Consider the following 16,765-nt stretch of genomic DNA (forward strand, 5'->3'; position numbering starts at 1 on the left):
CGGCCTCCCAAAGTGCTGGGATTACAGGAGTGAGCCACCGTGCCCGGTGGCTATTTTTTTTTTTTTTTTCTGTTCAGCAAAGGATACGTGATTCTAAGGGAGGTGGTCAAGCGTACCAGGAACAAACTGGCTCCCTGGGAAAACTCCTGCTCCAGTTCAGGGGCAGTCTTGCCTTGGTTGGTTTCAATGAACTTGTCGAGGATGTGACTCCTTGCGACTTTGCCAGCGTTGTCCCACTCCTGTAAAAAACTTAAGAGCCTGCTAATTGCTGCCTGCTCCTTTATAGAAGTCATGATCAATCAGTCCTGAAGTTGGCTACAGAGGGAGAGAAAACAGACGGGTTACCAGAATGTTTAGAATCATGCAACTCCATTATTTGTCTAGCAATCAGCTGGAGGCAGGGTGTGGCTCTATCATGCAAATGGGTGTAGTTATGCGCAAAATATACTCTAGGACTGGTCACCTGCTGCTTGAACAGGGAAGCTCTAGCTGGAGTGTAATGGGATTAAGAACATCAGTGTGCTAAATGTCTGCTCTTTTAAGAACTAAAATTTTAGCTCTTTGGCTTCTCTACTGATGCTAGCAACTAAAAGACCACAGCATCCAGCTGAGATAAAAGTGCTTGCTAAGGCCGGGCGTGGTGACTCATGCCTGTAATTCCAGGACTTTGGAAGGCCCAGGCAGGCAGATCACCTGAGGTCAGGAGTTTGAGACCAGCTTGGCCGACATGGTGAAACCCCCTCTCTACTAAACATACAAAAAATTAGCCGGGCGTGGTGGCAGGCGCCTGTAATCCCAACTCTTGGGAGGCTGAGGCAGGAGAAATCGCTTGAACCCAGGAGGCGGGTTGCAGTGAGCTGAGATCGTGCCACTGCACTCCAGCCTGGGCGACAGAGTGAGACTCTGTTAAAAACAAAAAAACAAAAAACAAAAAAAAACAAAAACTAAACAAAATCTGGGCCTCTCTTGTGGCTTACTTCATACAGGGTCAGAAGCTTGAGGTCTTGAGACATGGCCTCCGTCTTATGCCAATCACCTAAGTTAAAGTGCTCCTTAACCTTGTACCTCGGGCTTTTACACTAACTCTTAAAAACAACTTTAAAAAAAGTTAGTGGGAAGAAAAAGTTCCCATTCCATAGTTGGATTAATGGGCTGTGGTTTGTAGGAGTCTGTGTCCTTGGGAGAGTGTTTTCAGTGGGGGAGGGAAGGTTTAAGATAAACCCGTTTTCCAAAAATAGTTGTGATTGAAAGTGTTATTATCCATAACAAATGTTAGTGCTGATGGGAGAGAGGCATGTGTGATTCTTTTGTCTAACAGACAAGTGAAAGTCATATTTCACATTATCATGGGGTTTTCTGTGATTTACAGAATATTTGTGAAACATTACTTGCAGGGGCCATGATTGATGTGGAGAGAACAGCTTGTGTGTAGGAGAGATGTGTATTTCATGAAGACTGTTCAACATGAAATTTACAGTCCCATAAAGTGCTTCTACATCTTCGCCAGAGATCTAGTTAAAAGGACTTTACAGTCTGAAACATCCTAAAATTGATTCTAAATTAATGTTTCCTCACATGTATTTGAGATATTGATGGGGCCCAGCTATCAGAATTTTATTAGGAAGCAATAATCTGAGGCATGCGGAGACAGACATACATACACACCAACCTCTACTACTCCCCAGAGGACATGGGATGTGTGCTTCCAGAAGGGTGTCCACGCAGCCTCCAGGATGGAGATAACCAGGAAATCTAGCTGGCCTTAAGAACCAGGTGAATGACTGCGGACCAACCTGAACACAAAAGTGACCAAACCCCCTCATGGGATCCTGCATCAATCACTGTGAATGCCATTGCAGTCATAAGTCTGAGAACAACCTAGGGAGGCTGTGGCTGCCTTCAGTGGCCAAACTGACATCAAGAAAATGGGGGTGAATGGCTGTTCTAGACCCCAGGGAGGTGGGGTTGAGACACCACCACTAGCTTCATCAGGCAGGAAAGCACCCTGTGCCCCTGCCCTGCCTTAAATGGACCCTTTCTAGTATCAAAACTCAATGTGCCATTAGAGATGCACCCAGCGATTCCAGGACACAAAAGGCAGGGACCTCTAAGCAGGGCACTCCACATTACGGCTCCTCAATGTTTCCTTCGACCTCAGTTTCCCCTATCTTCTTTGAAGACAGGAAAAGAAGCATCAACAAACGGCAGCTTTAAAAGTCACTGTGATGCAGCTGTAAATCTTATGTATGTGGTGAAGGCCCATCCTGTGGCTCTGTATAAGGTACCGTGGGAAATGCAAAGATGAATACGATGCTGCAGGGCCCTGGAGGAGTTTCCACTCTTGGGGGAGAGTGGAAGAACATGAGATCTGGAGTCAGACTGGGTTCAAGGCTCAGCTCTGCCACTTGCTATTTTGAAAAAAATCAAATAGTAATAGCACCTGCCTCACCTCTTGCTGCCCTCCAGTCTCTCCTCACAGAGGAGGCTACTTTAAACTCTTTTGGCTATTTCTTCTGCTGTTTACCCCTGTATTTCCAAATAACTAGCTTATACTACTTGTTATGGGCTGAACTGTGTTTTTTCCCCAAATTCCTATGTTGAAGTCCTAACCATCAGTACCTCGGGATGTGGCTGTAAATGCAGATACAGTCTTTAAAGAGGAAATTAGGTTTAAACTATGTCATTAGGGTGGGCCTTTATCCAATATGATTGGTGTCCTTATAAGAAGAGGTGATTAGGATACAGACATACACAGAGAGAAAACCAGGTGAAGACACAGGGAAAAGATGGTCATCTGCAAGCCAAGGAGAGAGGCCTCAGAGGAAATCAACCCTGTGACACTGTAATCTCAGCCTTCCAGCCTCCAGAACTGTGAGATGATGAATTTCTGTCATTTAAGTTATCTAGTCTATAACACTTTGTTATGGCAGCTCTAGCAAACTAATACACTGCTATCATTCGATGTATCAACCTTAGGCAATATTTATGTATTTATCATTCTGGCAGTTGAGGAATTAGGTCTTCATTTTTTTTCTTTTTTTTCTGAGATGAGGTCTCACTATGTTGCCCGGCCTGTAGTGCAGTGGCTATTCACAGGTACGATCATAGTAAACTGCAGCCTTAAACTCCTGGCCTCAAGCAGTCCTCCTGCCTCAGCCTCCTGAGTAGCTGGGGCTATAGGCACATGCCACCTTGCCCAGCAGAGGAATCAGTTTTATTGCATCACTCTAACTCCCATTTTTTTCTCTTTCTATCCTCCAACATTATGTCCCATACTTTATAGTTAAATCAATAGTGTTTACATTATTATTTTTTGAGATGCAGTCTCACTCTGTTGCCTAGGCTGGAGTGCAGTGGTGTGATCTTGGCTCACTGCAGCTTCTGCCTCCCAGGTTCCTGCGATTCTCCTGCCTCAGCCTCCTGAGTAGCTGGGATTAAAGGCATGTGCCACCACACCTGGCTAATTTTTGTATTTTTAGTAGAGACGGAGTTTTGCTGTGCTGGCCAGGCTGGTCTCAAACTCCTGAGCTCAAGTGATCTGCCTGCCTCGGCCTCCCAAAGTGCTGGGATTACAGGCGTGAGCCACCACGTCCGGCATGTTAACATGACTGATCAAGTAAATAAACTCTTCAAGTGGCAAACTACTATTACATTTTTTTCTTACAGTTTGGTTTTACCTGGAGTTAATAATTGTCATTTTTTTCCTATTGTTTCGTTTGAAGTACCAAGGGCTATTTCATTCCAAATGTCCCAAATATGTAATGATTATTTTTCCAAATGTTCAATCTGTAACTGATTAATTCCATCTTTTCCCTGGAAACCTCTGTCCCACAGATCTCTTTCTGCTACAGTTTAGACTGGTTGCTCACTAAGGCTGGTATGCAAATGTTGTCCTGGGATTTCCTCTTGCCGAGTTTTTCTGACGGATGCCCATTTCCTGTCTCTCACATCTTCTTCCTTCTTTGTGTACACCCTTGTTTTGTCCCAGAAAGTCTAAAAATATCGTTTTTGACCACATGTTGCATTGGCTGGGTATATAACTCCGTGTTAGAAATAAGCTATCTGGGCCGGGTGCGGTGGCTCACGCCTGTAATCCTAGCACTTTCAGGGGCCGAGGCGGGCAGATCACGAGGTCAAGAGATCAAGACCATCCTGGCCAACATGGTGAAACCCCGTCTCTACTAAAAATACAAAAATTAGCTGGGCGTGGTGGCGTGCGCCTGTAGTCCCAGCTACTCAAGAGGCTGAGGCAAGAGAATCGCTGGAACCCAGGAGATGGAAGTTGCAGTGAGCTGAGATCATGACACTGCACTCCAGCCTGGTGACAGAGTGAGACTGTCTCAAAAAAAAAAAAAAAAAGAAAGAAATAAGCTATCTGGCCAGGTGTGGTGGCTCATGCCTATAATCCCAGTATGTTGGGAGGCTGAAGCAGGAGGATCACTTGAGCCCAGGAGTTTGAGACCAGCCTGGACAACACAGTGAGACCTCCATCCCCCAACCCCCAAATTAGCCAGGTATAGTGGCACACACTTGTAGTTTCAGCTACTTGGGAGGCTAAGGTGGCTGAGGTAGGAGGATCAAATGAGACCAGGAGGTTGGGGCTGCAGTGATCTGTGATCCTGCCACTGCACTCCAGCCTAGGCAACAGAGCAAGACCCTGTCTCAAAAAAAAAAAAAAAAGCTTCCCTCAGATTCACCCTCCCCAGTTGCTGATGAGAAATCTGAAGTCATTCTGATTCCTGTGCCTTTGTCTATTTTTTTCACTCCTGATGATTTTGAAACCTTTCTGAAGTTGTATGATGATGTGCTTTGGTGAAGGTCTTTTTTCATTTACTATAGTAGGCCCTTGGTGGGCTCTTTAAATCACTGTATCCTTCAGTGTTTGGATATTTATTAGGCAACTAGTCTTCTCACTGGGGAATTCATAAATGTCAGTCAGTGGAAGGTTTTTTTTTTTTTTAACACCCTCATAGAGATATCAGGGTCTCTGGAGAAGACTTTCCTACTTTCCCAGGGAAGGTGAGAGAGTAGGGGTGCTATTACAGACACCTCGCCATGGCATGTTGGGAGTCAGGTGGGGGAAGGGTTCACGCAATGCTGTGTGTAGACCTTCCCTCTACTGATCAGTTTTCAACTCTATGTCTTATTCCTGCCCTTCAAACTCTGCCTGAGGTCCCTGTGCAAGGAGGCCTACAGAGCCCAACTTCCTTCCTCTTCGTGCAGCAAAAGTTTAGAGTCATTTCTTTCTTGGCGGTTGAGGGTCTGGAGTGCGGGCAAAGTGCTCTGCACACAGAGGTCAGTGAATCCCCCTAGGCTGGGCTCCATACCTCATTTCTGACCTTCAGTGGTAATTTGTGCTTTCAAGCATTAAGCCTCTTAGAGGTCAAACTGGCTGAATTGACTGATTTCTTGTTGGTAAGCTCCCCTTGTTGGCACTTGCTTGCAATTTCCTCTGCTTCAAGCCGGTTAACCTCCCTGCATCTGCCTTCTACCTTCCAAATATTTGTTGAATTCTTTCTTCTCCTGTTGCCTCCTTCCATGAACTTTTGTGACTGAATGCTTTTTTATATTTCTTCAGCGGGGTTATGTCACTAAGGTTTTTGAGAAGTAGGGGGAGATAAGACATTAAGTATATTTAATTAAGAGCCTCCAGCCATGTATTATTTATCTAAACTTTTCTTTAATAGTAAGCTTGATGAGCGTAAAAAAAAGGCCCATTAACTACCATGTTTAAAAAGAATTAATAAGATGAAAACAGTGGAAAAAAGACCAAAATGTGTCAATTTCAAGAGTCAGTTACTGGGATAAATTTTGTATCTAAGCTTGTTGACCGCTAAGGAAAAAGGGATGTTAGCTGTCTTTCCTGGTGAAGAGAGGGAGAAGAAGGAATGAAGGCAGGGAGAAGAAACTGACATTTTTTGAGTGTTGATTAAGAGCTATCCATACACCATACACACACACACACTCTCTCTCTCTCTCTCTCTCTCCTCTCTCTCTCTCTTTCTCTCTCTCTCTCTCTGTGGTTGTTTTTGTTTATAGAGATGGGGTCTCTCTGTGTTGCCTAGGCTGATCTCAAACTCCTGGCTTCAAGCTATCTTCCCACCTTGGCCTCCCAAAGTGCTGGAATTACAGGTGTGAGCCACCGCACCCAGCCTAAATTCTTTGTTTTAATCCTCTTAAGATCCTCAGGAGGTCATCATTATCCACAATTTTCAGATGAAGAAACTAAGGTTTAGAAGGGTTTGCTCACTTATTGAAGGTCTCAAAGCTAAATAGGGATGGGAATGGGATTTGAACTTAGATCTGTATATAACTCCAAAGTCCAGGTTTTTCCCCACTAAGCCAAGGGCATGGATCCTGTTCTCCTCTGTGCTCCAAGGTGTCACCAATAATCTCCTGTTGTCAAATTTAGTGGTTAGCTCACCGTCCCACCGTGCTCGGTCTCTCTGATGGATTGTGAATGACTCTTTTCCTAACCCCAGTCTCCCCTGGTTCTACTCCAGACTCTCTGAATCCTCAGTCGCCGTTGCAGGATACTGCCTTTGCAGGTCGTTTTCCCATTCTCAGTTCTCTTCTCATGTTTTGTAATCCCTGGGTGACCTCATTCACCCCATCACTTCAAATTACATTTATAGGCGCACGAATCTCAAATCCGTCTCCTCAGTCTGGGCCCCCCACCTGAGCTCCAGATCTCTTTATGTACTTAAGTGACCAGCAGACTCTTCATTGGTATGTGTCACAGGCTCCTCAAGTCAACAGGTCCCAAACTGAGCTTATCAACTCACACGTGCCCCTTGCCCTGTGTTGGTCCTATTTCAGTGCTTAGGTCACCACCCTCCTAGTCAGCCAAAAGTTGTCTTTGACTTATTCCTCTCCCTTGCCCTCATCTGAACTGTTGCCAGCTCCTGCCAATTATATGTCCTAAATCTCCCTGAGATCAGTCTATCTATCTTCACCTCCACTGCCGCTATTTTAGTTTCACACCCTTGTTCCTCATATGGATTACTGCAACAGCCTCCACTGGTCTTCAGGCTTGCCCCAGCCTAAACTCCACAGTGATGTGAGATTTTTTATTTTTATTTTTATTTTTGAGACAGGGCCTTGCTCTCTCACCCAGGCTGGAGTGCAGTGGCACGATCATAACTTACTGCAGCCTCAACCTCCTAGGCTCGAGTGATCCTCCCACCTCAGCCTCCTGAGTAGCTGGGACTACAGGCACATGCCACCATGCCCGCCTAATTTTTATTTTTATATTTGCTTATTTTTTGTAGAGGTGGGGTCTTGCTTTGTTGCCCAGACTGTTGTCAAACTCCTGGGCTCAAGCAATCCTCCTGCCTCTGCCTTCCAACGTACTGGGATTACAGGTGTGAGCCACCAGGCCAGGCTTTGATGTGAGATTTTTAAAAGTACAAATCTGACAGATTTCCCTGCTTCAAACTCTTCAATGGTTCCTTACTACCTGAGGATAAAGTCTCAAACATTTCAGGCCAAAGAATTTCCATCTAAATTTGGCCCCAAGTGAAACCTGACACCCCACCCCACCCCTTGCCTCAACCCATGCTGCTGCTTCTAAATCAGGAAGGGGGCTGCCCACTATCCTACACCTCAAACACCATTCTCTAAATCCCTACTACTATTCCTGAACCCTTCCTCCTCCTCTGAGGTCAGGCTTTCCCTCTCTACCTTGCCGCAGTGCTGATTGATGACTTTGACACGTAAGCCTTCCTGTTTACTCAAGAGCCACTAGGCAATTTCAACATCAGCGTGCTCCATCTCGTAATTTGGGTGGCTAGCATGGTCTCTGGTAAAACACAGGCACTCAATAAGTGTTATTTAAACTGACATCCAACACACTGTGCTCAGAATGTGCACTTTAATTTCCTTAGCTCTGCACATTAGTTAATTAAACAGATTCCCAGGTGCCAACTCTGAGCCAAGCATTGGGCTTGGGATTGGTTAACGTGACAAACATAGACCTTGCCCTCGGGTGCTTACAGACTGGCAGGGCAGAGAGACAAGCAAAAAGGTGATTTTAATGAACAGTGGGGAGTGCTCTGATGGGATATATCCCAGGTTCTGTTGGCGCACAGAGGAGAGACATGGAATGCAGACTCCAGCGACTTCCAGCTTTCACCTCCAACCAACGCAGCTTTCATACCCAAGACCCACACCCCAAATCTGTGACTGGCTAGCACCATCCCACCTGTGAAGTCTACAATTCCAAGCTCCTTACCTTCCTACCTCTTCCATCTATTCTCAGAAGACCTACTTTTGGGTTTAACAAAGAAAGTTATAGGCCATTAGGTAAGAATGTCGTCATACTCCTCTTCTTTCTTCATCTCTATCCACACCCATCCTTCTCTTCTCCTTCTCTAGCCGTCTACCAGAGCTCTGCATCCATCCACACTGCCTCCTCAGGGCCCTCATTCTACTGATTACTTCTGCCTCCCTTGTATCCTCAACCCCTCTATTTAGGCATTTTTCTTGTTAGCCTTGATTTTTACCTATTTTTATTATTATTTATTTGTTTATCAATGTATTTATTCGAGATAGGGGCTCACTCTGTCACTCAGGCTGGAGTGCACAGCACCGTCATAGCTCAATGCAGTCTTGAACTCCTGGGCTCAAGTGATCCTCCTGCCTCAGCCTCCTGAGTAGCTAGGACTACGGGTATGCACCATCACGCCTGGCTAACTTAAAAAAATTTTTTAGAAACGGAGCCTCACAGCCGGATGCAGTGGCTCACGCCTGTAATCCCAGTACTTTGGGAGGCCGAGGCGGGCAGATCACGAGGTCAGGAGATCGAGACCATCCTGGCTAACACGGTGAAACCCCCCTCTACAAAAAAATACAAAAAGTTAGCCGGGCATGGTGGCAGACGCCTGTAGTCCCAGCTACTCGGGAGGCTGAGGCAGGAGAATGGCGTGAACCCAGGAGGCGGAGCTTGCAGTGAGCCAAGATCACGCCACTGCACTCCAGCCTGGGTGACAGAGCGAGACTCTGTCTCAAAAAAAAAAAAAAAAAAGAAACAGAGCCTCACTATGTTGCCCAGGCTGGTTTGGAACCTCTGGCCTCAAGCCACTTCCCTTCCATCACATTAGCCAATGTCTCTGGTAACCTCTGAATTGCCCAGTTCAGTGAGGATGTCTTAGTCCTTTGCTCACTTGCCCCTCTTACTGCAACAACTAATATCATTGACCATTCCTCTTACTCAAAATGCTTTCTTGCTTGACACCTCTTTACCATGGCGTCTTCTCTTGGTTTGCCTAAGTCTCTGGCTGCTGCCTCCCCCCATTATTTGAGTCTCCAGTGCTTGTCACATTATATTGTAAGTCCTCAGTAAGTTGCTTCATAAGACATGCAAACATGACTAGGCATCCCTCTGCCCCACCCCCAACCTCACTAAATTCAACAAATAGTGACAAGTATGTCCGACGCCTTATCCTAGGCCTTTGGGGATAAATGTAAAAAAGACACAGTCCCTGCCCGCAAGTACACAGTCTGAGGGTGGCATACGGCCTTGTAAATAGGTGATACCAATTCCAATAGCGTGGCAAGTGCTGTGACAGAGTAGGTGCAAGACACTGTAGAATGAGAGAGAGGGACACCTAACCTGGCCTTGGTTTGGGTGCTGGCTGGAGTGAAAGGCTTTCCAGAGGAGATGTCATCCAAGCTCAAAAGCAATCTGCAGCTATGGAAGAGGTGAGGAAAGTGTCTTTTAGGTAGAGGGAATCAAATCTGCAATGGCTCAGAGATGGAAGTGTAGGACATAAAGAATTGCAAGTGGGAGGCCAGGCACGGTGGCTCATGCCTGTAATCCCAGCACTTTGGGAGGCCGAGGCGGGCGGATCACAAGGTCAGGAGATCGAGACCATACTGGCTAACATGGTGAAACCCCGTCTCTACTAAAAATACAAAACATTAGCCAGGCATGGTGGCGGGCTACTCGGGAGGCTGAGGCAGGAGAATGGCGTAGACCCAGGAGGTGGAGCTTGCAGTGAGCCAAGATCATGCCACTGCACTCCAGCCTGGGTGATGGAGTGAGACTGCGTCTCAAAAAAAAAAAAAAAAAAAAAAAAAAAAAAAAAAAGGGATCGGAAGGGGGCAAGTTGGAGGTGGGGGCACCAGTTAGGAAGTCATTCCTACGGCCTTGACAAAGATGCTGATGATATTAGGGTTGGAGAGAAGTAGAAATGTCACACTGTTTGAAGAAACAGGGCCTGGTGACTGACTGGGTGTGGAAGATAAAAGACGGGGAGGAATCAAGGAGGATGCCTGATAACTTTGCTTCCAACTTCACAGAGAATATAGGGGCCATCAAGCACAACCCTCTCCTCTTAACATCATCATATCAGCACCCACCCTCTCCATGTGCACTAGGTTCTACTCCTATCTTCAATCTTCCCATCTTCCCTGACTCCTTTTAAACCCTTGCTCAATCCCCACCAACCCAAATAAATACACAAACAAAGCCATCTCCTAACTACTTTTTCCTTAAGCTTCTACCCTTTCTACTTGCTTCACCCCCAGATTTCTCCATTAGCTCACTGTGGCCTACTGGATAAAGTCTAAACCCAATATGGCACTCAAGGCCCTTCAAAACTTGGCCCCAGCTGGGCGCAGTGGCTTACACTGATAATCCCAGCACTTTGGGAAGCTGAAGCGGTGGATCATGAGGTCAGGAGTTCGAGGCCAGCCTGGCCAACACAGTGAAATCCCATCTCTACTAAAAATACAAAAATTAGCTGGGTGTGGTGGCACGCGCCTGTAGTCCCAGCTACTCGTGAGGCTGAGGTGGGAGAATCACTTGAACCTGGGAGGCTGAGGTTGCAGTGACCCGAGACCGTGCCATTGAACTCCAGCCTGGGTGACAGAGTGAGACTCTGTCTCAAAACAACAAACAAACTTGGCCCTAATCTAACTTCATCTCTAGTCACTTCCACATTACAACAACCTTGCACTCTCAACTCCCCAGGCCCTTCCAGGGCCCTCTGCATCTCAGTGTTGCTCTGCCATCAGGAATGGCCAGGTTCCTTTTTGCCCTTTGGCAAACTCCCTGGGACAACTAGGGGTTTGCAGCTCTGGTCCCATCCATGCCACCTCTTCCTCTACTATGCTTTAAAACTTACCCGTCCTTCCCACTAGAGTGTGAATTCCTCAAGGGCAGGGGTTGGTCTTCCCTATCTCTGTGTCCCTAGGGCCTGGCATAATGCCTGGCACAAAATAGATGTTGAATAAATGCTCGCTGAGTGAATGTGTGAAGAAATCAGCCATCTCCTGTTGAGATGATTATATCTGAATGTCCATGATATGCAGGTCCATAAAACTACCAGCCTCCCAAAGCTGCCATGTGTGGAGTGGCAGAATCTCCATCCAAGAAGGCCAATGCAAAGTCTACGAGGCGTTTTACAGCTATGATAGGAAATAGCAATGGCAGCAGAGGTGTCATCTTTGGACACTAAGGACAGGGATTCAGTGCCATGAACGGTCAGTTAAATTGTAATTGGAGTGAACTGTTCTTCCGTAAACCATGCTATTTAGCTGCAGTCAAATGGCATTCAAGAAGGGGAGAAATTTTTTTTGAAATGTCAAAGAAATTATTTCCAATTTGGTGCTCACAACCAGAGACTCTAATGATCAGTGGAAATGAGAAGCAAACAAATTAGCACTAATGGAAAATGGCTTTTGGAAAAGAGGATTTAATTTATAGTCAACTGATCATGGCATGCAGCATGCAGTAAAAGTCAGCTTCACCAGCTTGATCATAAGAACTGGAGCACATACGGAATGCCAGAGAAAAATATATGTATGCCATCATGCTTATTGGGATGTCTCTGTAAGTGGCAGCCAATTAAAACAGTCATTATTTTACCTCAGAGAGAAAATGGTGCGAAAAATCAAGCATGCGAAATTAAAAATCCAGATTAGGAACTTCGGGCCAAATTGGTTTGTTTGTGGCTTTCTAACCTTGGCAAAGTCTTCTGCAAGGATGACAGACCTACTTTGTCTTCAGCCCAGAGTGGACTCTTTGTTTTTAATTTCCTCTCCATCTTCAGAGGTGATTAATAAATCTGGACTCATCCATAAATCATTTCTATAGTGGCCAAATGGTTCTTCTTCATGCAGGGAAACTAAAATCACACAATCTCAAAAGCCTCAGCTCTCATGCTAAGCCAAAGGTCCTTAGCAAGAAGTGAAGCGGAGGTATTAAAAATCAAGAGGTCAATAGGTCTTGTTTCTTTTTTTTTTTTTTGAGACGGAGTCTCGCTCTGTCACCTAGGCTGGAGTGCAGTGGCGCGATCGATCTCGGCTCACTGCAAGCTCCGCCTCCCGGGTTCACACCATTCTCCTGCCTCAGCCTCTCCGAGTAGCTGGGACTACAGGCGCCCGCCACCACGCTCGGCTAATTTTTTGTATTTTTAGTAGAGACGGGGTTTCACCGTGGTCTCGATCTCCTGACCTTGTGATCCGCCCGCCTCGGCCTCCCAAAGTGCTGGGATTACAAGCGTGAGCCACCGCGCCTGGCCAGGTCTTGTTTCTAAGTAAAATTTCCCAGAGGGCTTCCCCACCCCCTCCCCAGATCAAAAGACACCTTCTGAAAGCAAGAGGCCTCCAAGGCATGGGTTGCCAGCCTGGCTCACTGTCCCCACATGGCCTCGGAGACAACAAGCGAGTCACTGTCTCCTATTCCTGTAGGTTTCACATGTAGAATGAGACAGCCCTTCTCCTTGGGCTCCCATCTCTGACTCCTAACTCTCAGCTCTCCATTCAGAGATAGGGAGAGAGAAACATTATCTCCTCAAACTTCCAAACAAGGTGTCCTTATTTCTCTCCCAGAGGCATATGCACTCCAATTTGTCACTTCCTTCTCATGGACCCTCTTCTGCTCCCCAGTCACACCCTGACAGACACCCCTACCCCTACTACTCATCACTTCCTGATAGACTCCATCTGCCCCCACCTTTTCCTCATATCTGTCCATTTTCTCCATCCTCTCCCCACAGGAACTCCTTTCCCTCATCTCCTTCCTATGAAATCCTCTGCCTTCATCTTCTCCCCACTTGCCCTCATTCCTACCCACAGCCCCCACTCTTCTTCTCCCCAGACTCACTTCTGCTTCCAACCCCGCTCCACAGACCTGCCCTCATCCTCTCTCCACAACATGTAACTGGCGAGGTCAACCACACACTCCTCGCCCCTTCCCTGCTCTATGCTTCATCTTCCTCGATCCATTTCTCAGCCTTCCTTCCCTTCCCAACCTTTTTACTCTGCTCTTGAAAACCCTTCTTCCCAATCAGCTAAGTCTGCTCCATCCTCAGCCTCTCCAGTCACCTGCCCACCTCCAGCCTGCATTCAAAGCTGGCTCTACCCCAGGGCTCCCCTTCTGCATGGCCCTCCTGGTAGAATCTGTTTAGACTCTTACACCCCCAGGATTTCAGGGTTAGGAGGGGGCCTCATGTCTCCTTGCCAAAGCCCAACTCGGTTCCTTATTCCACTTTCTTCTTGTAAAAGCCCTTACTACTTCAAGGGTCATACCATTTAGCTGTCTCAGCCTTTGCCCCTCCTCATGCTGTCACCTAGAGACTCCAGAAAAACCTGCTCTGCCCATCAAACACTGGTACCTAGCTCACGGGCATCCTCTTCCCTTCCCTCCCCTCAAGTCTTCCTATCATCCAGGGGGAGTTCAGTGGCCACGTCAGCATCCTGACTGTCTCCTGTACTCCACTTTGGCCACTGACTCCCACGGCCACACCCTGGACCTTGTCATCACCGGAAACTACTCAAACTTCATTCTTCCACTTTCTGATCATAACTCTCTCATTCAATGATCTCAGATATGGATTCTCTGACTTTCACTGGGACCTCTAGTCCATAAATTTTTTTTCACTCTTCTATCCAGTTTAGATATTAAGGCCCTTCATTTCAATCACTGTTTTGCCACAATCTTCAACTTCCTTGTCCTTTGTCCTTCCATTGTATCTGCCTGGTAAAACCCAAACCTAGATCAATTAAACTAATCTCTCTGTACCCACCACTAGGTGGCTGAATGTTGTTGAGGGAAAAATGCATATTACACAACCTTGCAGACTGCTGCTCCCGAAAATTAACGGTCACTAACCTCGACGGGGCCATGAGAACTGCCCAGAAATCTGTTTGCTACCTTAGTCATCTCACTGCCACTCTCCAGTGCTGCTATTTTAATCTTTCTCTGCTCTTTTCAATCTCGCACACCATCTCCAATCCCACTCTCACTGGCTGATATCATGTTCTTATTTGACAGAGAAAATGAAAACCATCAAAGAAGAATTCCCTCAACTTCCCGTCACCAAACCCACCAATTAACCTCAATGTAATACTTCCCTTCTGCCACAGAACAAATGTTCCTCCACCCTTCTAAGTGAATTTCTTCACCAACACTTTGGTAAAGTCTTTTTTTCAGGGGCACCATTCTCAGTTATCTTCTTTCCCTTACAGTTTTATCTTTTTCCCCTTTGCTGGATCCACACCAACATTTCTTCCATCCAAATAAAAACCTGTTTCCTTCCAGCTATTGCCTTCTTTTTCCTTCTCCTAAATAGCCAAGCTTTCTGAAAATGTATCTTACATGAATCTTCACTTCCTCAATCCCCTCTGCTTCTCAAACCACTGTAATTTGACCTCTGCTCCCATCACTCCACTGAAACTGTACTTGCAAAGGTCACCAACAACTTCCTTGTTTCTAAATCCAGTGGATTCTTTTAGGCCTTATTTTACTTGATTAGTCATAAGCCTTCAACACTTTCCTTCCTTGGCTTCTGAAACACCACATACTACTACTGATCTTCTTACCATTTTGGACACTTCATCTTGATTATCTTTGCAGGTTCGTCCTCCTTTGCCAGACCCTCAAACTTGGGTGTTTCTCAGGGCTCTGTCCTAGGTCTCTTCCGACTCTACACTTACTCCCTGGGCAAGCTCAACAAATCTATTGGTGTGGCTGGCATCTATAAGGCCCCATAGACTCCCACACTGCAACTTCCAGTTAGACTTATCTGGCGAACTCCACTTAGACATATCCAATGGCCTTCTGGATACCTCCACTTGGATGTTCCATTGGCACCCCAAGCTCACCGTGCCCAGAACTGACCCTCTCCTAAAAACCCCTGCTTCTTCTCCTTCCTGTTTGCCCAAACCAGGAATCTAGAAGTCATCCTTCATTTCCCTTACTTCCCCCACACCCAATCAGTAACCAAGTCCATTTTTTTCTAGCTATAAGTGTCTAAGGAATTCATCCTGCCCTTCCCATTTCAGCTGCCACTCCATGCTTTATGCCACCATAATCCTTCCCCACTATGAAAGAACTTCCTAACTGGTCTCCCTCCTTCTCCCAATCCTCAGTCTAGTTCCTGCACTAATCTTTCTTTTTTTTAGACGGAGTCACGCTCTGTCACCCAGGCTGGAGTGCAGTGGCGCAATCTCGGCTCACTGCCACCTCTACCTCCCAGGTTCAAGCCATTCTCCTGCCTCAGCCTCCCAAGTAGCTGGGATTACAGGCGTGCACCACCACGCCCTGCTAATTTTTGTATTTTTAGTAGAGACAGGGTTTCGCCATGTTGACCAGGCTGGTCTCGAACTCCTGACCTGAAGTGATATGCCTGCCTCAGCCTCCCAAAGTGCTGGTATTACAGGGGTGAGCCACCACACCGGGCTCTTTGTTTTGTTTTTTGAGACAGGGTCTCACTCTGTCACCCAGGCTGGAGTGCAGCCTGGCTCACTGCATGGCTCACTGCGGCTTTGACCTCCCGACTCCAGTGATCCTCCCACCTTAGCTTTCCAAGTAGCTGGGACTTCAGGCATGTGCTACCATGCCTGGCTAATTTAAAAAATTTTTATTTTGTAGAGATGAAGCTCTCACTATGTTGCCCAGGCTGGTCTTGAACTCCTTCAAGCCATTCTCCTGTCTTGGCCTTCCAAAGTGCTGGGATTATGAGTTTGAGCCACCGCGCCTGGCATGCATAGAGTCTTTCCCCCTCCCTATCTCTAAAAGTCTTTCAAGGCCCAGCTCAAGAGCCAACCCCACTGCCATAAATGCCCCTTCTCTGATTCTGAGCTCCTCAAATCCTTACTCTTCTGTAGTACTTATCTCACACGCAGAATCAGAGTTGCTTCATGCATGGTTTCTCTCCCTCTCCCATTAAGACATGGGAGAGGGAGGGCCAAAAGCTTGATCCTCACTAGGGCCTAAGGAACCTTATTTAGTCCACCCAGTCTCTGGCACATACTATGTAAATATACTGGCACATAGTATGACACATAGTATGTAAATATAGATAAATGCAAGAAAGTTGCACTCCCAGCTCCTTGGTGGACCCTATCGACAGGGCATTCTCTACAGTCATCAGCTGAAGACTGCTTCCCACCCACTCATCCATCCATTCATCCATCCATCCAGAATATGCCTCGACCCCACTGGGTGGAGGTTGGGTCGGCACGCGCCCCCTAGGCCGTTTTGTACGGTTTTATACCTCCAGCCCTCGGAGTTGCGGCTGGTAGAGGATGGCAGAGGTAGCTAGACGATGCAAGTCAAAGGGCACACGCTTCCGCCGCGTAGGACAGGACTCTGTTCGGACAAGTGACCCTGCCCATTCCCAGAATACAGCAACTCTCCAGCCGCCTCTCACCTACATAAGAGGGTGGGGACTCTTCCTGACCGGCGCCCCGGCTGACCAATACCTGATCCAGATCAAGCGAGCTAGCCAATGGCTGCGGGCCAGTAATAGGGGCG

The 16,765-nt window shown here is 46.8% G+C and overlaps 1 protein-coding gene across 16 annotated transcripts in view; it reads right to left on the reverse strand.

The window, feature by feature from the left end:
• Positions 1-16,674, reverse strand: part of ARMH1 (armadillo like helical domain containing 1) — a 53,228-nt gene extending 36,554 nt beyond the window's left edge. For 11 of the 16 annotated variants that reach the window (XR_008652904.2, XR_008652903.2, XR_008652906.2 and 8 more), the window contains exons 1-2: positions 16,506-16,674; positions 88-315 (exon numbers count right to left, since the gene is read on the reverse strand). Coding sequence is in view for 9 of the 16 variants with exons in the window: in XM_055255330.2 (XP_055111305.1) it covers positions 88-293 (206 nt within the window). In the remaining 7 variants the exon portion in view is untranslated. Of the gene's footprint in view, positions 1-87; positions 316-1,669; positions 1,794-16,505 lie in introns of those variants that run through there. The other 5 variants (XM_055255332.2, XM_055255331.2, XM_063627657.1 and 2 more) reach the window with 4 other exon arrangements.
• Positions 16,675-16,765: the final 91 nt, after the last annotated feature.

Source organism: Symphalangus syndactylus, chromosome 12 (assembly GCF_028878055.3).
Source record: "Symphalangus syndactylus isolate Jambi chromosome 12, NHGRI_mSymSyn1-v2.1_pri, whole genome shotgun sequence".
Classification (NCBI taxonomy): domain Eukaryota; kingdom Metazoa; phylum Chordata; class Mammalia; order Primates; family Hylobatidae; genus Symphalangus; species Symphalangus syndactylus.